At 63.2% G+C, this 20,999-nt stretch overlaps 4 protein-coding genes across 6 annotated transcripts; 2 read left to right on the top strand and 2 right to left on the bottom strand.

Moving 5' to 3' along the window:
- Positions 1 to 205: 205 nt before the first annotated feature.
- RABGGTA (Rab geranylgeranyltransferase subunit alpha) lies at positions 206 to 6,645 on the bottom strand. Of its 2 annotated transcripts, XM_035572364.2 has the most exons (16): positions 6,584 to 6,645; positions 5,733 to 5,834; positions 5,525 to 5,649; positions 4,849 to 5,009; positions 3,032 to 3,196; positions 2,865 to 2,948; positions 2,691 to 2,773; positions 2,502 to 2,597; positions 2,290 to 2,386; positions 2,152 to 2,203; positions 1,697 to 1,785; positions 1,529 to 1,617; positions 1,325 to 1,438; positions 1,034 to 1,147; positions 853 to 940; positions 206 to 483 (listed from the first exon to the last, which is right to left on the bottom strand). In XM_035572364.2, the coding sequence occupies exons 1-16, from the start codon at positions 6,584 to 6,586 to the stop codon at positions 335 to 337; spliced, it is 1,611 nt and encodes a 536-aa protein (XP_035428257.1). In that variant the 5' UTR covers positions 6,587 to 6,645; the 3' UTR covers positions 206 to 334. The 2 variants fall into 2 exon arrangements, with proteins under 2 accessions (XP_035428257.1, XP_035428258.1); XM_035572365.2 differs by lacking the exon at positions 1,034 to 1,147.
- NOP9 (NOP9 nucleolar protein) lies at positions 6,205 to 11,951 on the top strand. 2 transcript variants are annotated; one of them, XM_035572363.2, is made up of 12 exons: positions 6,205 to 6,252; positions 6,782 to 6,961; positions 7,857 to 8,255; positions 8,865 to 9,023; positions 9,201 to 9,342; positions 9,748 to 9,937; positions 10,057 to 10,197; positions 10,284 to 10,391; positions 10,842 to 11,060; positions 11,155 to 11,260; positions 11,344 to 11,519; positions 11,694 to 11,951. In XM_035572363.2, the coding sequence occupies exons 1-11, from the start codon at positions 6,240 to 6,242 to the stop codon at positions 11,445 to 11,447; spliced, it is 1,761 nt and encodes a 586-aa protein (XP_035428256.2). In that variant the 5' UTR covers positions 6,205 to 6,239; the 3' UTR covers positions 11,448 to 11,519; positions 11,694 to 11,951. The 2 variants fall into 2 exon arrangements, with proteins under 2 accessions (XP_035428256.2, XP_050572969.1); XM_050717012.1 differs by lacking the exon at positions 6,205 to 6,252 and adding an exon at positions 6,306 to 6,325 and having other exon boundaries at positions 6,753 to 6,961.
- Positions 11,952 to 12,070: 119 nt separating this feature from the next.
- Positions 12,071 to 15,400, bottom strand: CIDEB (cell death inducing DFFA like effector b). The gene is made up of 4 exons (XM_050717013.1): positions 15,366 to 15,400; positions 15,013 to 15,157; positions 12,994 to 13,175; positions 12,071 to 12,271 (listed from the first exon to the last, which is right to left on the bottom strand). The coding sequence occupies exons 1-4, from the start codon at positions 15,398 to 15,400 to the stop codon at positions 12,148 to 12,150; spliced, it is 486 nt and encodes a 161-aa protein (XP_050572970.1). The 3' UTR covers positions 12,071 to 12,147.
- METTL17 (methyltransferase like 17) lies at positions 15,399 to 20,515 on the top strand. The gene is made up of 10 exons (XM_050717015.1): positions 15,399 to 15,458; positions 16,282 to 16,363; positions 16,694 to 16,753; positions 16,866 to 16,914; positions 17,730 to 17,811; positions 17,908 to 17,981; positions 18,699 to 18,793; positions 20,168 to 20,236; positions 20,340 to 20,375; positions 20,477 to 20,515. Exons 1-9 carry the CDS (start codon positions 15,399 to 15,401, stop codon positions 20,351 to 20,353), a joined length of 585 nt encoding a protein of 194 aa, XP_050572972.1. The 3' UTR covers positions 20,354 to 20,375; positions 20,477 to 20,515.
- Positions 20,516 to 20,999: the final 484 nt, after the last annotated feature.

Genomic DNA, 20,999 nt, shown 5'->3' on the forward strand with positions numbered 1-20,999 from the left:
GCACTATTTGGCAAGGGAAGGGCTGCAGGGCACGGCAAGGCGGGCTCCCTTTTTGGCAGGCCCGGGCGCGGCTCACTATTTGGCAGGGGCGGCCGAACAGGTCTGGCGGCCGCGTGGGGCCCCCCCCGCCCTGCGGTGGTGCAACCAGGCCGGTGGTGAAGCAACTGGGAGGAACTGGGAGGAACTGGGCAGGGCTGGGAAGAGCTGGTGCCTGGGCGGGGCCATGAGCCACGTCCCCGTGATGTCACTTTATTGGGGCGCCTGCCCCTTTAAGAGCCCAAAGGAGGTGGAGCCAGGTCCAGACGAAAGGGACGGAGCAAACGGAGCCATCCAATCAGGCGAGGGCGACAGCCACGTGGGGGAGGAGCTTGTCCAGCTGGGCAGCAGCCTCGGGGGCGGCGGCCAGTGGCGTCCCGGCCAATCGCAGGCGCGCCAGGCGGGGGCAGGCAGCCAATGGGGCCAGGTCGGAGGCGTGGCTTATAGCTGAGGGGGGCGGAGTCAAGGAGGGTGTGGCACAAAGAGAGGCCCCGCCCCTTGCAACAAGCCCCGCCCACCAGGTCCCATTCATACATACCCAAGTGCCACTCCCCACTAGGCCACGCCCACCCTTTAAGCCCCACCCCCTCCGTAGACCACACTCACCTTTACCATAGGCCCTCCTCCTTCTGCTAAGCTCCTCCCACAAAGACCACGCCCAATTCTTTAAGCCCCTCCCCTTCCCATTAGCCCCGCTCCCACCCTTTACCCTCATGTATCCATTAAGGCCCACCCCAATGAAGCCCCGCCCTTAGCCCAAGCCCCGCCCACCACGCCAAGCCCCGCCCCTCGTGCTAAGCCCCGCCCCCAGGATACGGTTGCCGTCCAATCGCAGCTCCTCCAGGCGCGGGAGGGGCGGAAGCCCCCGCAGGGTCTGCACCTTGTTATGGGACACGTCCAGCACCTGAACAGGGGGGGGACAAAAAAAAGTCACGTGACCCCACCACCACGTGACCCGCCCCCCCCAAAAGTCACGTGACAGGTCACGTGGCCCCACCTGCAGCCGCCGCAGCCCCCCCAGCCCCGGGGGCAGCGCCCCCAGCTCGTTCCGGGCCAGCTCCAGGTGGGTGGCGAGGGCTGCGTGCTCCAGCAGGGGCAGTGACGTCAGCGCCTGGGGGCGTGGCCAAACCATTGGGGGGCGTGGCCAAACCATTGGGGGGCGTGGCCATACCCAACAGGGGGGCGTGGCCACCCCACACTTGGGGTAAGGTCACTGCAGGGCATGGTGCTGGGGGGCGGAGCTTCCAAGCCCCAAGCCCCGCCCCCAAGCCCTAAGCCCCGCCCCTACCTTATCGTGGAGGCGGAGCTCCCCAGGCTCCGCCCCCTCCCGCAGCACCTCCAGCGCCACCTCCGCCCGCGAGGCCACGTCCGCCACGAAGCCGCGCCGCAGCGGGTCTGCCTCCTGTCCCGGAAAAGGGGGTGGGGCACCGTGAGGCCACGCCCCCTTTTTCCTCGAGGCCACGCCCCCTTTGTGGGAGGCCCCGCCCCCTACCTGCAGGGCACGCAAGCACTGCCGCAGCTCGTCGCGGTGCGCCCGCGGGTCCAGGGCGCCCAGCAGCAGCGCCAGGGTCAGGAGGCAGCCTGCGGGTGGGCGTGGTCAGAGTGGTGGGCGTGGTTATGTTAAGGGGCGGGGCTTAAAGGGGTTGGGGGCGGGGCTTACCCCGGCTGCGTGGCTCCAGCTCCAGCAGCTCCCGGCACGCCTGGGCCAGCTCCGAGAGCACCGCGGGGTCGGACACGCCCACTTCCGGCCTGGGGGCGGGGCCACGGGTCAGGGGGAGTGGCCTCGACCAGGGGGCGGGGCCTAACCCAAGGGGGCGGGGCCTAACCTAAGGGGGCGGGGCCTCAGTTAACGCCCCTGACAGCTGGGGAGCATGGGGTGAATGGAAAAGGGCGCGTGGCTTATTACAGGGAGGCGTGGTTTATCGCAGAAGGCGGGGCTTAACTAAGGGGCGTGGCCTGGTGGCTGAAAGGGGCGTGGCAACCCAGAGGAGGCTTAAAGGGGCTGTGCCATAGGTGGTAAAGGGGCGTGGGTTATTCCAAGGGATGTGATTTATTGGAAGGGGTGTGGCTTGCTGGAAAGGGGCGTGGCTTAAGGAAAAAGGGGGCGTGGCTTACCAGATCAGCTCCCGGGCCGCGATTGGCTCCTGCCACCATGCCTCAGTTTCCCCTGGGGGATGAGGATAGGTTAAAGGGGGCGGAGCCACGCATTTATACACCGGGGGGCGGGGCTTAAAAGTGGGCGTGGCCTCCTACCTGGGCGGAGCATCACCTCGCAGTGGGTGGGGCCTTGTTGCCAGGTGACGTGGAGGTGGGCAGGGGGCGTGGCCAGGCCGGGGGGCAGGCTGCAGAGCTGGGGGGGAAAGGCATTAAATGGAGGCGGAGCCTCCCGGCTTTAACCCCGCCCACTTTTTGTTAACCCCGCCCACTTTTCCCTTAGCCCCACCCCCCGGTGACATCACACCTACCCAGAAGCAGCTGGGGCGGGGGCGGCCATCGGCAGGGCGCCAGGGCCCGGGGAGGGGCTGGTCCTCCAGGGCGGCCTCCAGGGACCCGGGGGCGACCTGGGGGGGCGTGGTTTATTGGCAGAGGGCATGGCTTATTGTGGGGGCGTGGCTTATTGGGCAGTGTGGTTTATTGAGGGGGCGTGGCCTCACCACGACGGGGCGGGAGAAGGCGACGGCCAGCGTGCCGTCCTCCAGGTCGGCGTGGAGGCTCAGGAGGCGGGGCGGGGGCGTGGCTAAATAAAGGGGGCGGAGGCAAACAGGGTGTGGTCACAAAGTGGGCGGGGCCTACGGGTGGCCCCGCCCCACTTTTGGCCCCGCCCCTACCGCGGGCCAGCAGGCAGCGCAGGTAGACCCAGGCGCTCTGGTCCTGCGGGTCGGTGAAGACGGCGTTCTGCACCAGCTCCAGCTCTGGTTTTGGGGCAAAAACGCCAAATTTCAGGCAACGAAGACCCAAATTCGGGGGGTTTTTGCCCCGAAAAGGTGCTACGAACCTTGGCGGAGGCGGGCCGGGGGCAGCGGGCCAGCGGCCAGGAGCCGGCCCCGGTGGTGCCAGGCGGAGAAGTTGGAGAAGTCGCGGGCCAGCAGCTCCGCCGTGAAGGCCAGCTCGGCCTCCGCCTCGCCCCCGGCCTCCGCCCGGCGGTGCTCCCACGCGTGGACTGCGGAGGGACGGCCGTCAGGGCTCCCAGTACGGCCCAGTACGGGTCTAGAGGCCTTAAAAGGTCTCCCAGTAGGGTTGTAGAGGTCAAAAACGGCCTCCAAATATGGATGTAGAGGCCAAAAGTCTTACCAGTAAGGCTGTGGAAGCCCAAAACATTCTCCCAGTATATCCCCGTATGTTATATATCCCCACAAATTCTCCCAGTATGTCCCAGTACAACCCAATACAGCTTTAGAGAGCCTAAAAAGTGTCCCAGTACAGTTGTAGAGACCCAAAAGTCCTCCCAGTAACGCTGTAGAGGCCCACAAGGCCTCCCAGTATAGCCCAAGAGTCCCAAAACGGCCTCCCAGTACAACCCAGTATGGTTTTAGAGACCTAAAGAATCTCCCAGTATGTCCCCGTACAACCCAGTACAGCTTTAGAGGCCCTAAAAGGTCTCCCAGTACTGTTGTAGAGGCTCTAAAAGTCCTCCCAGTATAGTTGTAGAGGCCCAAATAGTATCCCAGTAAGGGTCTAGAGACCCAGGATTCCTCCCAGTAACACTGTAGAGACCCAAAATGTTGCCCCAGTATAGCCCAGCATGGTTTTAGAGAGCTAAACAAACTCCTAGTATCTCCCAGTACATCCCAGTACGGTTTTAGAGGCCCTAAAAGTCCTCCCAGTACGGTTATAGAGGCCCAAACGGCCTCCAAGCATGGTTATAGAGGGCCAAAAGTCATCCCAGTATAACCCAGTATGGTTTTAGAGATCTACAGATTCTCCCAATATGTCCCAGTACATCCCAGTATGGGTCTAGAAACCCTAAAGATCCTAGTAAGGTTGTAGAGGCTTAAAAGTCATCCCAGTATACCCCAGGACACCTAAAACGTCCTCCCAGTATGGATTTAGAGACCTAAAGGTCCTCCCAGTATGCCCCAGCACAACCCAGTATGGTTTTAGATGCCCTAAAAGGCCCCCCAGTAAGGTTGCAGAGACACAAAACATTCTCCCAGTACATCCCAGTATGGTATTAGAGACCTAAAGCTCCTCCCACTATCACCCGGTATGACTTTAGAAACCAAAAACTCCTCCCAGTACATCCTAGTATCACCCAGTATGGCTTCAGAACCCTCAAACTCCTCCCAGTATCACCCCAGACACCCAAAATATTCTCCCAGTACATCCCAGTATGGCTTTTGAGGTCTACAACTCCTCCCAGTACGGTTTGGCACACCCAAAATACTTTCCCAGTATGCCCCAGTATCACCCACTGTGGCTTAGGCACCCTAAAACTCCTCCCAGTACACCCCAGTATCACCCAGTATGGGTTTAGAGGCCTGAACGCCCTCCCAGTATCACCTTAAAGCCTTCCCAATATAAACCAGTACGGTTTTAGAGGCCTAAAACTCCTTCCAGTACACACCAGTATGACTTTAAAGACCCCAAATCCCTGCCAGTACGGTTCAGGACCCCCAACCCGCCCTCCCAGTGCTCCCCAGTACCACCCCCCACCCCTCCCAGTCCAAACCAGTCCAAACCAGTAACCCCCTACCACCAAAAGCCCTCCCAAAATCCCCTTTTTTAGCCCCAACCCCCGCCCCCAAAAAACTTGGAGCCCCTCCTAGCGGCCCCCCAGTGCCCCCCAGTGCCTCCCAGTGCTCCCAGTCTCACAGTTGCGGGGGTCGGCGTCCAGCAGGCGGGCGCAGAAGGCACGCTGGGCGGCAGGGTCAGGGGGCGCGTGCCGCAGCACCCAGCGCCGGTGGTGCCAGGCCCCGTAGGACTTGGGGTTCACCCCCAGGCAGCCCCCAACGAAGGCCAGCTCGCCCGGCACCCTGCGCACCAGTACAAACCAGTGTGAACCAGTACGAACCAGTACGAACCACTAAAACCCACTAAAAACCAGTACAAGCCAGTGTAAACCCATATAAACCAATGCAATTCAGCACACACCCATAAACGGCCTTGAGTGTCCCCCAGTCTCCTCCCAGTGTCCCCCAGTTCCCTCCCAGTATCTCCCAGTCCCCCCATATCCCCCCCCAACTCCCTTCCCAGTGCCTCCCAGTATATCCCAGTTCCCTCAAACGCCTCCAAATCCCCTCCCAGTATACCCCAGCACCCCCCAAATCCCCCCCATACCCCCTCCCAGTTCCCCCCAGATCCCCTCCCATTCTCCCCCCAGTGTCCCCAGTCCCCCCCACCCCCTCCCAGTCCCTCCCAGTTCCCCCCAATCCCTCCCAGTCCCCTCAACCCCCTCCTCCCCCCTCCCCCCTCCCTCCCCGCTCCCCCCTCCCACTCCCCAAGCCCCGCCCTGCTCCCGCGAGGCCCCGCCCCCCGCGCCGCCATCCACCAATCGCCGCCCAGCAGCTCCAGCGCGCGACGCCGCAGGTTCCAGCACGTGCCCACGTCGGGATTGGCCGCCAGCACCGCCCCCGTCAGCTCCACCACTTCCGCGTCCAGCTCGCCCCGCCCCCGCTGCGCCATAGGCCAGCCGCGGCTCAGTGGGCGGGGCCAAACCGCGAGGTGGGCGGGGTTGGGGCGGAGGGGGGCGTGGTTACCTTGTCAATCAGCGTCGCCATGGCGACGCGGTAGCGCCGCAGCTTCTCCTCGCGCTGCCGGCGGCGCGCGGCGTCCGGGGGGCGGAGCTTGAGGCGGCCGTGCTGTGGGGCATGCTGGGATTGGGGGCGGGCGGGGGGAGCGGGGAGGGGGCTGGGGGGTATTGGGAGGGGACTGGGGGATACTGGGATATACTGGGGGGTACTGGGAGGGGCTGAGAGGCACTGGGAGGGGACTGGAATAGAATCGCATGGACTGGGAGGGGACTGGGAGGAACTGGGATATACTGGGAGGGCACTGGGATGGGTCTGGAATAGAATGGGATGGACTGGGAGGCACTGGGATGTACTGGGAGGGGACTGGGATATACTGGGAGAGCACTGGGATGGGTATGGGATATACTGGAGGGTTACTGGGAGGGATCAGAGAACACTGGGAGGGAACTGGGAGGAACTGGGAGGGGCTGGGAAGCAACTGGGAGGCACTGGGATGGACTGGGAGAAACTGGGATGGGACTTGGAGGTGACTGGGAGGGACTAGGACATACTGGGAGGCAACTGGGACAAGCTGGGATGGGCTGGGAAGCCACTGGGAGGTGACTGGGGTGGACTGGGAGGCCACTGGGAGGGACTAGAAAATGACTGGGAGGATACTGGGATGTACTGGGAGGGCACTGGGATGGGACTGGGATGAACTGGGGCATACTGGACGGTTACTGGAAGCTACTGGGAGTGACCGGAGGACACTGGGACCTACTGGGAAGCTACTGGGAAGAACTGGGGGGGCTACTGGGAGGTACTGGGGGGCTACTGGGAGGCACTGGGGGCCGCGGGGCACTGTGGGCCGGACTCACCATAGCGGCGGGGAGCAGCGAGAGGCGCCGGGGCCGGGCCGGAGCGGCGGCGGGCGCGGGGCACGCCGGGAAGGAGGCGGAACCGGGCGGGGCGGAGCCGCGGGGCACTGTGGGGAAGCCACCCCCAAGATGGCGGCCGCCACGGTACAACCAAGATGGCGGCGGCCAGCGGCGGCGGCCATTTTGTCCCTCCCTCAGCGGGCGGCGCGGCGGGCGCCATTTTGTGCCTCCTCCTCCTCCTCCCTCCGCCGCTGCCGCCGGTGGGCGCCATGGGGGTGCGGCGGGGCCGGGTGGCCCCGGTGCTGGAGGGCGACGTCGCCGCTTATTTCCGACGGGCTCTGGAGACGCTGCAGGAGGGGCTGAGCCCGGAGGAGCTCGGTAAAAGCGGGCGGGGGGCGCTGGGGGCTGCGGGACGGGGGGTTTGGGGCCGGGGGGGGGGACTTCCTGAGGGGAGTTGGGGATTTTGTGAGTGGATCAAGGGGTTAAAGGGGATTTTTTGGGGGGGTTAAGGCTTATTTGAGGGGTTTGTGAGGGGATTTGGGGGTTGAAGAGGGTTTTAGGGGGTTGAGGCACTTTTTGGGGGATTCATGAGGGGATTTGAGGGGGGACGAGGCTCCTCTGAGAGGAGTTGGGGGTTCCATGAGGGAATTCAGGAGATTAAATAGAGTTTTAGGGGATTAAAGAGGGTTTGGGGGCGATTAAAGAAGGTTATAGGGGGGTTGAGGCTCTTTTGGGGGCTCCATGAGGGGATTTGGGTTCCTTAAGCCTTCCCTGAGGAGATTTGGGGTCTCCACGAAGCATTTTAGGTAGAAACAAATTCGTTTTTAAGGAGCTTCAGGGTTTCCTGAAGGAATTTGGGACTTTTTAAGAACATTTGGGGTCACTGTAGGGAAACAGTGGTTCATTGAGGCTATTTTGGGTGGATTTAGGTCATTCTATGGGGAAGTTTAAAGAATTGAAAATTATTTACGGGGGTTACTTAGAGGTTTTTGTTTTCTTAGAGACTCATTTAGGGGCAAAATACAGAATTTTTGGATTTTTAATGGGTTTTGAAGGTATTTTTAGAGGATTTTGTTTTCTTAGGGAGTCATTCAGGGGAAAAATAGAGAAATTTGGGATTTTTAATGGGGTTTGAAGGTATTTTTACAGGACTTTGCTTCATTAGGGAGCCATTTGGGGGCAAATAAAGAAACTTTAGACCACTAACGGATTGAAATAAAGATATTTAAGATAGTAATTGAATGTTTTACGTTCTTTTTTCTCTTTTTTTCAGATCTTTTTGCCACAAATGTTCTGGCGGAGGCAGTGGCGGCGGGCCCGGGGGTTGCCCTGGACCCCAGCGGCTCGCGGGTGCTGGAGGCGCTGCTGCCCCGGGCACCCGCGGCGGTGCTGAGCCGGGTGCTGAGCCCCTTGGTGGGGGGCCTGGGGGGGCCCGCGGGGCACCCGCTGGGGGCTCGGGTGCTCGAGGCCGCCCTGCAGCGGGTCCCGGAGGTTGTGGGGCCGCCGGGGGACGCTGTGGGGCCGCCGGGGGACGCTATGGGGCGGCTGGAGGACGCCGTGGGGCGGCAGGCGGCGGTGGTGCGGGGCGAGGCGGTGGCGTTCGCCCGGCACCCCAACGGCAGCTTCGTGCTCAGGGCGCTGCTCAGGGCGCTGGCGGGCATCCAGGGGGCAGGTGAGGGGGGATTGGGGCTTTTTGGGGAGGATTGGGGCTTTTGGGGGGGGCGTTTTGGGGGAGGGGGGGTTAAGGGATTATTGGGGGGTGTTTAGGGGGTATCGGAGGCTTTTAGGGGGAAGTTAGGGGAATATTGGGGGGGTTTGGGGGGGTTAGGGGATTATTGGGGGGCTTTTGGGGGCATTTAGGGGATTATTGGGGGTTTTGGGGGGGTTTTAGGCGAATATTGGGGGCTTTTGGGGGTCTTTAGGGGATTACTGGGAGCTTTAGGGGACTATAGGGGGGTGTTTAGGGGATTATTGGGGGCATTTGGGGGGGTTTAGGGCATTATTGGGAGCTCTTGGAGGGGTTTAGGTGAATTTAGGGGATTATTGCGTTTTTTGGGGTCTTTAGGGGAATATTGAGGGTTTTAAGGGATTATTGGGGGCTTTTGGGGGGAGTTAGGGGGTTATTGGGGAGTTTGGGGGGGATTTGGGGGGGTTTCAGGCAGCAATTAACGGGAATTAAAGTTAAGGAAAGAAAGAATTAATGGGAAGGGAAATTAATTAAGGGAAGGAGGAATTAAGGGGGGAAGGTGCCGTGCTCTCACTGCTCTTTGCCACCCCCCAGGACCCCCTCACCCACCCCACAGGGGGGCGGAGCCCAAACCGAAGGGGGCGGAGCCAGCAGCCAAGGGGGTGGAGCCTAAACCAAAGGGGGCGGAGCTTCCCCCCTCCTTCCCCCTCCTCCTGGGGCAATTGGCGGAGGTCTTCGAGGAGAATCTGCCCTGTGAGTGGGGGGGGGGGGGGCAAATACCCCCGTAATTGCCCCCTGCCCCCCCTGATTGCCCTCCCAACCCCCTCAATTTGCCCCTGACCCCCTTAATTACCCCCCAATCCCCCCCAATTACCCCCCATCCCCTAATTGCCCCCCGCCCCCACTAATTGCCCCCCCAATTGCCCCCAGCCCTGGTGTCCCCGCCCTGTGCCAGCCTCTGCCTGCAGGGGGCGCTGGAGGCGCTGCGCCACAGCCAATCGGCCGCCTGCACCCGCCTCTGCGACGCCCTCATTGGCTACCTGGCCCTGCCGGGACACGCCCCCGGGGAGAGGTGAGCTCCCATTGGTTAGTGCTGGGGGGTGGGGCTTGCGGGCTTGTTTTTGATTGGTTGTGGGGTTCTGGCTGTTTGTTTCTGATTGGCCAGGGGTTCTGGGTGGTTGTTTTCGATTGGTTGAGAATCCTGGTTGTTTGTTTTTGATTGGTCGGGGGTTTTGGCTGCTTATTTCTGATTGGCTGGGGGTTCCAGTTGCCCATTTTTGATTGGCTAGGAGTTCTAATTGCCTGTTCTTGATTGGCTGGGGCTCCTGGCTACCTTTTTTTGATTGGTTGGGGGTTCTAACTGCCGGTTTCTCGTTGGCCAAGGGTTCCGGCTCCCCGTTTCTCGTTGGCCGGGGGTCTCGGCTGCCCGTTCCTGATTGGCCAGGGGCTCTAACTGCCTTTCTCTGATTGGCTGCAGCCCCCTGGTGGCAGCGCTGCAGGACGCGCAGCGCGGGCGCCTGGTGGAGGCGGTGCTGGCGGCGGCCGGGCCCCAGCAGCTGCGGGATCTCTTCCGGGAGCACCTCCAGGGCCACCTTGTGGGCGTGGCCAACCACCGGCTGGCCAATCACGGCCTGCAGCGCCTGCTGGACCACGCCCCCTGCGACGTGGTAGGCGGGGCTTAAACCGGGGCGCACCAAGAGGGAGCGAGGGATGTGTGTGGCTCCGCCTGCTAGTGGGCGGGGCTTGTGTGCTGAGTGGGCGTGACTAATGCTGGCCCCGCCCCCAGGTGGGGGCGGTGCTGGAGGAGCTGGGCCCCGCCCTGCAGCAGCCCCTGGCGCGGGGGCACCCCGGGGTGCTGACGGCGCTGACGGGCGCCTGCCGCCGCCACCCCCCGCTGCAGCCCCAGGCCCTGCGCCGTGTGCTTGAGGTAAGCCCCGCCCCTCTAGCCCGAGGCCCCACCCATCTCCCCGCCCACTCGGCTAAGCGCCGCCCCTTTTTGGTCTTGCCCAATAGGCTTTCGACTGCTGGGAGCCGCCCGAGCGCCGCCAGGGCTGCGTGGGGCCGCTGGCTGCCCTGCGGCCCTGGGGGGTCGGGGACAAGGAGCAGGGGGCGGAGCCTGAGGTGAGGGGCGGGGCTACGATGGGGGGCAGGGTTTCCTGGCTGCTCCACGTCCCCTGGGTTGATCCCAACCCTTCCCAGTCCCTCTCGGTGCCTCCAATCCTCTGTAACTCCCTCCCAATGCCTCCCAGTCCCTTCCAAGTCCTCTCTAAACCCTTCCCAGTGCTTCCCAGTCCCCCCAAACTGCCTTCCACCATATCCCAGTGCATCCCAGTATACCCCAGTCCCCCCCAAACCCCTCCCAGTGCCTCCCAAACCCCTCGCAGTCCCCGCAAAACTCCTCCCAGTCCCTTTGCAGTGCCTCCCAGTCCCCTCCAAATCCCTCCCAGTGCCTCCCAGTCCCCTCCAAATCCCTCCCAGTGCCTCCCAGTCCCCCAAAGTCCCTTCCCAGTCCCCCCAAAACCCTTCCCAGTTCCTCCCAGTGTTTCCCAGTACCCCTTTCTCTCCCCGCAGCCCACCCCAGGCGCCGTGACGCTGCCGGGCTCGCTGCTCCTCCAGCACCTGCTGCACTTCGGGGACCCCGGCCCGGTGCTGGGGGCCCTGGCGGCGCTGCCCCCCGCGGCCCTGGCGGCGCTGGCGCTCAGCCCCCCTGGCAGCCACGTGTGGGACGCGCTCCTCGCCTCCCCCTCCGTGCCCCCCCGCGCCCGCCGCCGCCTTCTGCGCAAACTCAAGGTACCGGCGGCCATCTTGGGGGGCTTTATCCCCCCCCGTGACATCACTTCCTGTTTGGCAGTGGTTTATCGGGGATAACAGATGGGTTTTCCAGGGTCACTTCCTGTCGCTCGCCTGCCACCGCAACGGCAGCCGCGTCCTCGACGCCATCTTGGCCTCCTCCTCGCCCCGCACCCGCGCCGCCATCGCCGCCGAGCTGGGTGAGCGCCCCTGGGTGCTCAGCACCCTCCCCCCGCCCCCCAGCGCCCCCAAATGGCCCCGCTAACACCCCCCCCCCCTGCAGCCCCCCAGCGCCCGGCGCTGCTGCGGGACCCCCACGGGCGCGGCGTCGAGCGGCGGCTGCGCCTCCTCCTGCGCCGGCCCCGGCAGTGGCGGCTGGAGGACTGAGAGCCAGCGAGTTCCCGCCGCCAGGGGTAGAGAGGCGTCAGGGGCGGAGCTTGGAGGAGCATGAGTACGAAGGTGAGACCATAGAGAGTGGCCATGGGCGGATAGAAGGTCCCTCTGCTTGGTATGGAGATCATAGAGGTGGTGGAGGACTGACTAGAGTGTCTCCAAAGCTTGGGTGTGGCTTGTACCACTGAGGTGTTGGAGGACTGAGCAGTAGAGGGTCACCTTTCTGTGCTACAACCATAGAGTTGCTAGAGGACTACCAACCATAGAGCAGCCTGGAGGACCAGCAGCCACAGAGCTCCTGGAGGACCAGTGGCCATAGAGTTGTTGGAGGACCACCAAACCATAGAGCTGCTGGAGGACCAGTGGCCATAGAGGTGCTGGAGAACTGACCACTAGAGAGGATCCCTATAGGCGACGCTCTGGTACCGCATAACCAAGTCTTGTCTGCTCTGTCTTTTCTATTCTATCTGTATTTTTATAAATTAACCAATTTCTTCACATTTTCACTTTATTTTCACAACCAGGGGTGGGGCCAGGCCCGTTGGCTCCTCCCAAACACACCCCCACCCTTCGGCGGCCATTTTGTGTCCCCCCATGAGTCTTCCAAACCACATCACAGCTCTTTATTGGCAGGTTATGGGGAAGGGGGCGGGGCTATAAGTCGGGGGCGGGTTTGTGGGAAAGGGGGCGGGGCCTAATGCTCATAGGCCCCGCCCCTTTGGGGTGCGCTGTCCAGGAGGCGGCGCAGGAGGGCCGAGAGGTTGAGCAGGCTCTGCCCCACGGCGCGCGTCATGGCCGCCAGCAGCCGCAGCAGCTCCCTGGGGGGGGGGAGGGGTGAGGGGGGGGGCTCGGAGCTGCCCCACGGCGCCGCGCTATGGGGCAGGAGCCCCCCGCTGTGGGGCTGGAGCGCCCTATGGGGTAGGAAAGGGTCCTGTAGGGCAGAAGGACTTGTGGGGCAGGGAGTGATGGGGAGGAGCAGTGAGACCCCATAGGAAGAGAGTGACCCCACTGTGGGGAGAGGGGTCCGTGGGGCAGCCTCACAAGTTGTGGGGTTTTCTGTGGGGCAGGAAGAGATGGTATGGGGTCAATGTTGACCGCATGGGGTAAACGTTGACCCAAGGGAATAGGGAAAGGTGCTGTGGGGTCAAACCTTTTTGTGCCCCGTTGGGATCTCCATGGGGGGAGCAGTCAATGGAATTGACCCCACAACCAATGGGGCATTCTATGGGGCAGAAGAAGACCCCACGGGGTCAACGTTGACCCAATGAAGCATGAAGAGCTTCTACGGGGCAAGAGCTTTCTCCACCCCATTGGGATCTCCATGGGGGGCGTAGTCAATGAGGCCAACCCCGCACCCAACGGAGCTTCCTATGGGGCAGGAGAAGACCCCAAAGAGTTGACATTGACCCAACGCCCCAAGAAACCCTTTTATGGGGCAAAACCTTCTAATCCCCCATTGGGACCTCAACGGGGCCAACCCCATAACCAATGGGCTTTCTATGGGGCAGGAGAAGATCTTAGGGGGTTATCGGGGACCCACCTCAGCAGGCGCTCGGGGCCCAGCCCCGCCACGTCGCAGCGCAGCCCCCGCACGGCCGCCGTCACCCGCAGCCGCCCCACCAGGTCCCGGGGCCCGGCGCGCGCCAGCGCCACCGTCACCCGCGCCACCTCGTCCCCGCCCCGCGCCCCGGGGGGGTCCCACTGCCCCCCGAACGTCACCGCCTGTAATTTTTGGGAGAAAAACGGAGATTTAAGGGGCGCTGAGCAGGGTGAGAGGAGGTTTTGGGGTTTTGGGGCTCACCTTCGGGGGCTCCCAGCGCTGGCCCGGCCCCAAAGCCACGAGGGGGGTGTGGGGCGGCAGCGCCCCGAAGAAGCCCTCGGTGTCCACGGCCGTGCCGTCCTCCGCCAGCACCAGCTCCACTGGCAGGGGCAGGCCCAGCGCCTCCGCTGCCTGCCCCAGGGGGTGGTTAAGGGGTCAGGGGGACAGTTATGGGGTCAATGGGGCAGTTATGGGGTTGTGGGGAGCAGTTATGGGGTGTTATGGGGTCACTTGGTTGGGTTGTGGGGTTAATTATGGGACCTAAATTTGATTTGGGGGCAATTAGGGGGGCTCCCAAGGGGCGATTGCAGGTCTTGGGGGCAATTACGGGGTCATGGGGGCAGTTATGGCGTGATTTTGTTGGGTTGTGGGGTCAATTATTGGGCATGAATGCAATTTGGGGGAGCCTGGGGACAATTAGTGGGCTCCCAAGAGGCAGTTTTGGGTCCTGAGGGTACTTTTATAGGGTCCCAAGGGCAATTGCAGGTTTTGGGGGCAGTTTTGGGTCCATGGGGGGTAATTCTGGGGTGATTTTGTTGGGTTTTAGGGTCAATTACAGGGTCTGAGTGTGATTTGGGGGCAATCGGGGGCTCCCAAGGGGCAATTTTGGGTCCTGGGGGGTAATTATGGGCTTTGGGGGTAATTTTATGGGGTCTCAAAGGGAAATTGTGGGTCTTCGGAGTAATTATAGGGGGCCGTGGGGGGTAATTCCAGGTTTTGGGGGCAACTAGGAGGCTCCCAAGGGGTAATTACAGGTCTTGGGGGTAATTATAGGTTTGGGGGGCAGTTTTATGGGGTTTCAAGTGGCAATTATGGGTCCCGGGGGTAATTAGGGGGGGTCCCGGGGGTAATTAGGGGGGGTCCCAAGGGAGCAATTACAGCTCTTGGGGGGCAATTTAGGGATCCGAAGGGAGCAATTATGGGTCTTGAGAGTAATTAGGGGAAGTTTTGGGGCAATTGCGGGTCTTGGGGGCAATTATGGGATGTCCCAAGGGGGCAATTGATAGTCTGGAGGAGCAATTATGGGCTGTTGGGGGGCAATTGGGCATCTTTGGGGCAATTATGGGGGGCAGATAGGCATCTTGAGGAGATCCCGGGGGGCAATTGCAGCTCTTGAGGGTAATTACAAGGAATATTGGGGGCAATTAGGGGTTTGGGGGGCAATTATGGGTCCTGGGGGCAATTATGGTGGATCTTGGGGGCAATTAGGGGGCTCCCAAGGGGGCAATTAGTACCCTTGGGGGGCAATTATTGGGGTCTGGGGGGCAATTACTGGGGGTCTTGGGGGTAATTAAGGACCGTGGGGGTAATTGGGGGTCTCCAGGGGCGGTTGTGTCCCTCACCTGCCCCCGCAGCTCCTCCAGGCCGGCCGCCAGCACCCCCCGGGGCCGCCCCCGGCGGTGGTCGCACACCCAAAATGGCCGCGGGGGCGGGGCCGGGGCGGGCCAGGCCCTGCGGGCCACCGTCCTGAAGGGGGCGGGGCGAGAGACAAGCCACGCCTTCAAGATGGCCGCCTCTAGCAGGGTGCCGCCATCAACATGGCACCTCCCACTCAAAGTGGCGGCCTCCTTCAACCTACCGCCTCCCACCCAAGATGGCGGCCCCCACACCCAAGATGGCGGCCCCCACCCAATCCTGCGGCCCCCACCCAACATGGCGGCGCCCATCTCGCCTCAAAACCAAGATGGCGCTGCCCACACCCTCCCCCACCGCTCCCACAGGCCCGCTCCCCGCTCTCACCGCAGCACGTCCATAGCTTGGGGGTCCCGGGAGGGTCCCGGGGGAGTCCCAGGGGGTCCCGGGGGGATTCCCGGTTACGGCTGGGCCCGCGCTGGGCGCTGCGGGCGGTGAGGCCTCGGGCGGGTTCCGGGGCCAACTACGAGGGCTGGGGGCGGGGCGCGTTTAAGAGCGGAGCGAGCAGCCAATCGGCGGCGCGCATGCAAATGAACGCGGAGCGCCAGCCAATCCGCTGCTGGCAAGGTTGGAAGGGGCGGGGGGATCGCAGCGCGCTGCGCATGCGCGAGGCCCGGGCCCGCCCCTCTCCCCGCCGCCTGCCAATCACGGTCACTCTCCCTTCCCATTGGCTGCGCCGCCTGAGGTGGGCGGGAGCCAAGATGGCGGCGCCCATGGCGGCGCGGCGGCTGTTGCGGGCCCCGTGGGGCGCGCGGGGGGCAGCGGGGCGCAAGGCACGGCGGGAAGGGGGCGGGGCCTGGGGGCCTGGGGGGGGTCCTATAGGGTCTATGGGGGCCCTATGGGGCTCTGGGGGGGGTTTGAGGGGTCCCTATAGGGCCTATAAGGGTCTGGGGGGTTTCTATGGGGCTTTGGGGGGGTCTCTATAGGGCCTATAGGCGCCCTCATAGGGTCTTTATGGGGCTCTGAGGGTCCCTATAGGGTCTGTGGGGCTCTGGGGGGGTTCCTATGGGGCCTATGGAGTCTCTATGGGGTTTTGGGGGTCCCTATAGGGTCTATGGGGGGTCTATGGGGGTCCTTATAGGGCACTGGGGGGGTTGGGGGGTCCCTATGGGGCTTTGGGGGTTCTCTGTAGGGTCCCTATGGAGCTCTGGGAGTCCTATGGGGATCCCTATAGGCCCCATGAGGCTCTGGGGGGTCTCTATAGGGCCTGGGGGGGTCCCTATAGGGTCCCTATGGGGCTTTGGGGGTCCTATGAAGCTCTGAGGGGTCCCTATGGGGCTCTGGGGGGTCTCTATAGGGCCTGGGTGTCCCTATGGGGATCTGAGGGGCTATGGGAGTCCTATGGGGATCCCTATAGGGCCCATGAGGGCTCTGGGGGGGGGTCCTTATAGGGCTCTGGGGGGTCTCTATAGGACCTGTGGGGGTCCTTACAGGGCCTATGGGGGTCCCTACAGGGTCTGTGGGGCTTTGGGGGGCCTTTATAGGGCCTGGTGGGGGGCTTTAAAGGGCTCAGGGGGGCCCCCAGGGGGTCCCTATGGTTCTATAGGGCCCGGGCCCCCCCCGTAGGGCCCCCACCCACTGACCCCGTCCCTGCAGCATGCGGGGGCCGTGCAGCCCGGGGCCCTGCAGCTGCCCCCGGCCCTGGTGCGGGCAGCGAAGATCCTGCTGCAGGAGGGAGGTATGGGGGCTATAGGGGCCTACAGGGGGCTGGGGGGTGCTATAGGGGATCTTTGGGGGGCTATAGGGGCTGTTGGGGGGGTTATAGGGGGGCTGTAGGGGATTATAGGGGAGTTATAGGGGGGCTACAGGGGATCTATAGGGGATCTGTAGGAGCTATAGGGCTGTTATAGGGGCTGGGGGGATCTATAGGGGTTATAAGGGATCTATGGGGGCCATATAGGGGTTTTAGAGGATCTATAGGGGCCATACAGGGGCTGTAGGGGATCGATAGGGGATCTATAGGGTCTATAGGGCTGTGCTGACCCCCCTTTTTCCCCCTCCCCTATAGGCTGGAGCCGGGCGCAGGCGGAGGTGCTGAGGCAGCGGCTGTGGGGGCGGCGCCCCCCCGGTGAGCGAGGCGGTGACGTCATCAGGGGGGTGATGACGTCATCGGGGGGGGGGGTGTGATGATGTCACAGCACACCCCAATCCCCCCCCCATACACGTCTATACGTCCCCAGGGGATTCGGGAGCGAGGAAGCGGAGCCGGAGCCCGGAACCCGAAGTGAGGTGCCCGGGGGGCCCTATAGGGGTCTGGGGCCCTATGGAGACCCTATAGAGGGTCTCTGGGGTCCTATAGGGGTCTGTGGGGCCCTATAGAGACCATAAAGGGGGGTTTTGGGGTACTGTAGAGGGTCTGAGGAGTCCTATGGGGGGTTTGGGGGCCCTATAGGGGGACCTAGGGGGGCCTAAAGGGGTCTGTGGGGCCCAACAGAGGCCCTATAGTGGGTCACTGGGGTCCTATATGGGGTTTGTGGGGTCCTATAGGGGGTCTGGGAAGCCCTATGAAGAGTTTTGGAGTCCTATAGAGGCCTTATAGGGAGTCTATGGGGTCCTATAGGGGTCTGGGGGTCCTGTAGAGGGTCTGGAGGGCCCTATGGAGGGTTTTGGGGCCCTATAGAGGTCCTGTAGGGGGTCTTTGGGGCCCTATAGGGGGTTTGGAGGCCCTAAGGGGGGGGTTGGGAGCTCTATAGGGGTCTGTGAGGTGCTATGGGGGGGGGTTGAGGTCATATAGGGGGTCTGTGGGACCCTATAAAGGCCCTGTAGTGGGGTTTTGGGGTCCCGTAGGGGGTCACTGGGGTCCTATGGGGGGGGTTGGGGATCCTATAGGGGATCTCTGGGGTCCTGTAGGGGTTTGAGGGGTCCTATAGAGGCCCTGTAGGGGGTTTGGGGTCCCTATGGGGGGTCTCCGGGGCCCTATGGGGCCCTATAGGGGGTCTGTGGGGCCCTATAGGAGCCATATGGGGGGGTTTGGGGGCCCTATAGGGGTGTGTGGGGCCCTATAGCCCCTGTAGGCACCCCTATAGGGTCCCTCTGCCCCCCAGGGACACGGCGGAGGCGGCGCGGAGCTACCTGGCGGCTCGCCTGGCGCGGGACTATGCGGCCGTGGGGCGGGCGCTCAGCGAGGTGGGGGCGGTTTTGGGGTGATTTTGGGGCATTTTGGGGATTTGGGGGGATTTTGGGGGGTTTTGGGGCTGACCCCGCTCCCGCCCCCCCCTCCAGATCCGGGTGCGCGCCCCCGACTTCGCCCCCAGGACCCTGCTGGACTTCGGCTCCGGGCTGGGCACCGCGTGCTGGTGAGGGGACTATAGGGGATCTATAGGGGCTGGGGGGTGTGTGGGGTCTGAGGGTTCCCTATAGGGTCTGGGAGTTCCCTTGTAGGGTCTAGGGGGGGTCTGGGTGTTCCCCTGTAGGGGGTTGGGGGTCTATAGGGGTCCATAGGGGGTGTATAGGGGGTCTATAGGGGCTGGGGGGTCTGTAGGGGGTCTTTAGGGTCTGGGGGGTCCCCTATAGGGGTCTGGGGAGGGGTCCGGGGGGTCCCCTATGGGGGTTTGGGGGGCCTATATGGGGTCTATAGGGGGTGTATAGGGGCTGGAGATTCCCTATAGGGTCTGGGGGGGGTCTATAGGGGTCTAGGATGCCCCATATAGGGTTTGGGGGTGGTGTCTATAGAGTCTGTAAGGGGCTTATAGGGGTCTGGGGGGGTTCTATAGGGTCTGTGGTGTCCCATTTGGGGGGTCTGTAGGGTCGGGGGTGTGTCTATAGGGTCCATAAGGGGTCTATAGGGTCTGGGGGTGTCCCCTATAGAGAGCTGGGGGGCTTATAGAGGATCTCTAGGGTATCTATAGGGTCTGGGGTTTCTCCTGTAGGGTCTAGGGGATCCCCTATAGAGCCTGGGGAGGGGTCTATTGGGTTTTGGGGTGGTCTGGGGGTTCCCTATAGGGTCTGAGGGGGGTCTGCGGGGGGATCTATAGGGTCTGGAGGGGGTATCTATAGGGTCTGGCCCCCTATAGGGCGGCACAGGGCATGTGGGGCCGCAGCCTGCAGCAGTTCGTGTGTGTGGAGCCCAGCGGAGCCATGAGGGAGCTGGCTGAGCGCCTGCGCCACGGTACGGGCAGGGTTTTGGGGTGATTTCGGGCGGTTTTGGGCAATTTGGGGGGACTTGGGGCAATTTTGGGCAGTTTTAGGGGGTGGGGGTTGGGCAATTTTGGGGGGATTTGGGGCAATTTAGGGTCACTTTGGGGGGATTTTGGGGGGATTTGGGGTGATTTTGGGGGGATTTGGGGCAATTCAGGGTCGCTATGGGGGGATTTGGGGCAGTTTTGGGGGGATTTTGGGGGGATTTCAGGCAATTTTGGGGGATTCGGGGGCAAGTTAGGGTCGCTATGCAGGATTTGAGGGGATTTGGGTCGTTTTGGGGGGAATTTGGGTCATTTGGGGGGCAATTTGGGCCCTTTTGGGGCCCTTTAGGGTCCCTTCAAGGCCCTTGGGGGCGGGGCCATCAGGCCCTAACCCCCTGTTTGCCCCGCCCCCAGGGGGCGGAGCCACGCCAGGCCCCGCCCACTTTGGCCCCGTGTTCCTCCGCCCCCTGCTCCCACCCGGCCCCCAGGTGAGCCCCTCCCCTCGGGGGGGCGGGGCCAAGCGGGGCACCGCCCCCTCCTTCAAGCCACACCCCAACCCCTTGACCACGCCCCCTCGCTTTGGCCCCGCCCCCTCCCTGCTGCCCCCAGCCCCTGTGGCACCTGCCCCTGACCCCCGCCCCCTGCTAGGCCACGCCCCTGACCACGCCCCCTATCTTGGCCCCGCCCCCCAGGCCCGCTGGGAGCTCGTGATTGGTCGGCGCGCCCTGGAGGGGCTGCGGGGGCGGGGCCAGCGGGCCCGGGCCCTGCGGGGGCTGTGGGGGAGGACGGGGGGCGTCCTGGTGAGGGGGGGGAGGGGGGGTTTTGGGGGGAATTCGGGGGATTTTGGGGTCTGGGGGGGCTGGGGAGGGATTGGGGGGGGGTTATGAGGGGTTAAGGGGGGATTTGGGGGGGTCATGGGGGGGTATGGGGGGGTTAAGGGGGATTTGGGGGGGGATTTTGGGGCATTTGGGGGGAATTTGGGGGGATTTGGGGACATTTCATGGGGATTTGGGAGCATTTGGGGGGTCTGGGGGGCATTTCGGGGGTCTGGGGGGGACTTGGGGGGATTAAGGGGGGCTTTGGGGGGGTCTGGGGAGGATTTGGGGATTTGGGGACACTTTGGGGGGATTAAGGGGGGCTTTGGGGGGGGTCTGGGGAGGATTTGGGGACATTTTGGGGGGATTTGGGGTCATTTCAGGGGGCTGGGGGGATTTCGGGGGGGGCTTGGGGTCATTTGGGGGGTTTTGGGGGGATTTTGGGACATTTTGGGGTCATTTGGGGGGGATTTTGGGACATTTTGGGGGGATTTTGGGGGTGTTTGGGTCACTTGGGGGGGGTCATAGGTTGCCCCGCCCCCCAAGGTGCTGCTGGAGAACGGGACCCGCGCCGGGCACCAGGCGCTGATGGAGGCACGGGAGGAGCTGCTGCAGGTGGGTGACATCATCAATGACATCATCAGTGATGTCATCGGCCCTCACTGACATCACTGATGACGTCACCAACCCTTTTTATCCCGCCCGTCTCAAAAAAAAGGGACCCGACGCTGACGCTGTGGAGATCTTCGCCCCGGTGAGCGCCCCCAGAATGTCCCCAGTCCCCTCCCGGTGCCCTCCAGTCCCTCCCAGTTCCTCCCAGTATCCCCCAGTACCCTCCCCTCAATGTCTCCGCAGTGTCCCCACCGCCTGCCCTGTCCCCGGCTGAGCCAGGGCCGGGCCTGCGCCTTCGCCCAGAGCTTCTGGCCCCTGCCGCTGTCGGGGGTGAGCACTGGGATATACTGGGATGGGCTGGGATATACTGGGGGTGCACTGGGATATACTGGGGTGAGCTGGGGGGGCGCTGGGATGGACTTGGGGGGCACTGGGACATACTGGGGGGACACTAGGATGTACTGGGAGGCTACTGGGACATACTGGGATGTACTGGGATATAGTGGGATGGACTGGGGGGCCACTGGGACATACTGGTTTGTACTGGGACACGCATTTCTCCCCCATTGCAGAACCCCTCCGCCCCCGAGCGGGAGCTGGTGTCCTTCCTGGTGGTGCGGAGGCTTGGGAGCTCGATGACGTCATCGCCGGACCCTGTGACGTCATCGCCGGACCCTGTGACATCATCACCAGACCCAATGACATCACCGCCGGCGGGCTGGGCCCGGGTGACTGCCCCCGTCCGCCCCCGCCCCCGCCACGTCTC

This window comes from Cygnus atratus, unplaced genomic scaffold (genome assembly GCF_013377495.2).
Source record: "Cygnus atratus isolate AKBS03 ecotype Queensland, Australia unplaced genomic scaffold, CAtr_DNAZoo_HiC_assembly HiC_scaffold_90, whole genome shotgun sequence".
NCBI classification, from domain to species: domain Eukaryota; kingdom Metazoa; phylum Chordata; class Aves; order Anseriformes; family Anatidae; genus Cygnus; species Cygnus atratus.

Bases quoted from the DNA above. Each gene is read 5' to 3' on its own strand.
- NOP9 (XM_035572363.2), top strand. The intron at 6,962-7,856 runs GTAAAAGCGGGC...TCTTTTTTTCAG, and splicing joins GCTGAGCCCGGAGGAGCTCG to ATCTTTTTGCCACAAATGTT. The intron at 9,938-10,056 runs GTAGGCGGGGCT...CCCCGCCCCCAG, and splicing joins ACCACGCCCCCTGCGACGTG to GTGGGGGCGGTGCTGGAGGA.
- RABGGTA (XM_035572364.2), bottom strand. The intron at 1,439-1,528 runs GTAGGGGGCGGG...TTTCCGGGACAG, and splicing joins AGTGCTTGCGTGCCCTGCAG to GAGGCAGACCCGCTGCGGCG. The intron at 484-852 runs GTATCCTGGGGG...CGCCCCCCTCAG, and splicing joins GCTGCGATTGGACGGCAACC to CTATAAGCCACGCCTCCGAC.
- METTL17 (XM_050717015.1), top strand. From the start codon at position 15,399: ATGGCGGCGCGGCGGCTGTTGCGGGCCCCGTGGGGCGCGCGGGGGGCA. The intron at 16,754-16,865 runs GTGAGCGAGGCG...ATACGTCCCCAG, and splicing joins GTGGGGGCGGCGCCCCCCCG to GGGATTCGGGAGCGAGGAAG. The intron at 17,982-18,698 runs GTGAGGGGACTA...GGCCCCCTATAG, and splicing joins GGGCTGGGCACCGCGTGCTG to GGCGGCACAGGGCATGTGGG.
- CIDEB (XM_050717013.1), bottom strand. From the start codon at position 15,400: ATGGGCGCCGCCATCTTGGCTCCCGCCCACCTCAG. The intron at 15,158-15,365 runs GCGGCGCAGCCA...CCCCGCCCCCAG, and splicing joins TTGGCTCCCGCCCACCTCAG to CCCTCGTAGTTGGCCCCGGA. The intron at 12,272-12,993 runs GTGGGTCCCCGA...CCCCCCCCCCAG, and splicing joins GGCCCCGAGCGCCTGCTGAG to GGAGCTGCTGCGGCTGCTGG.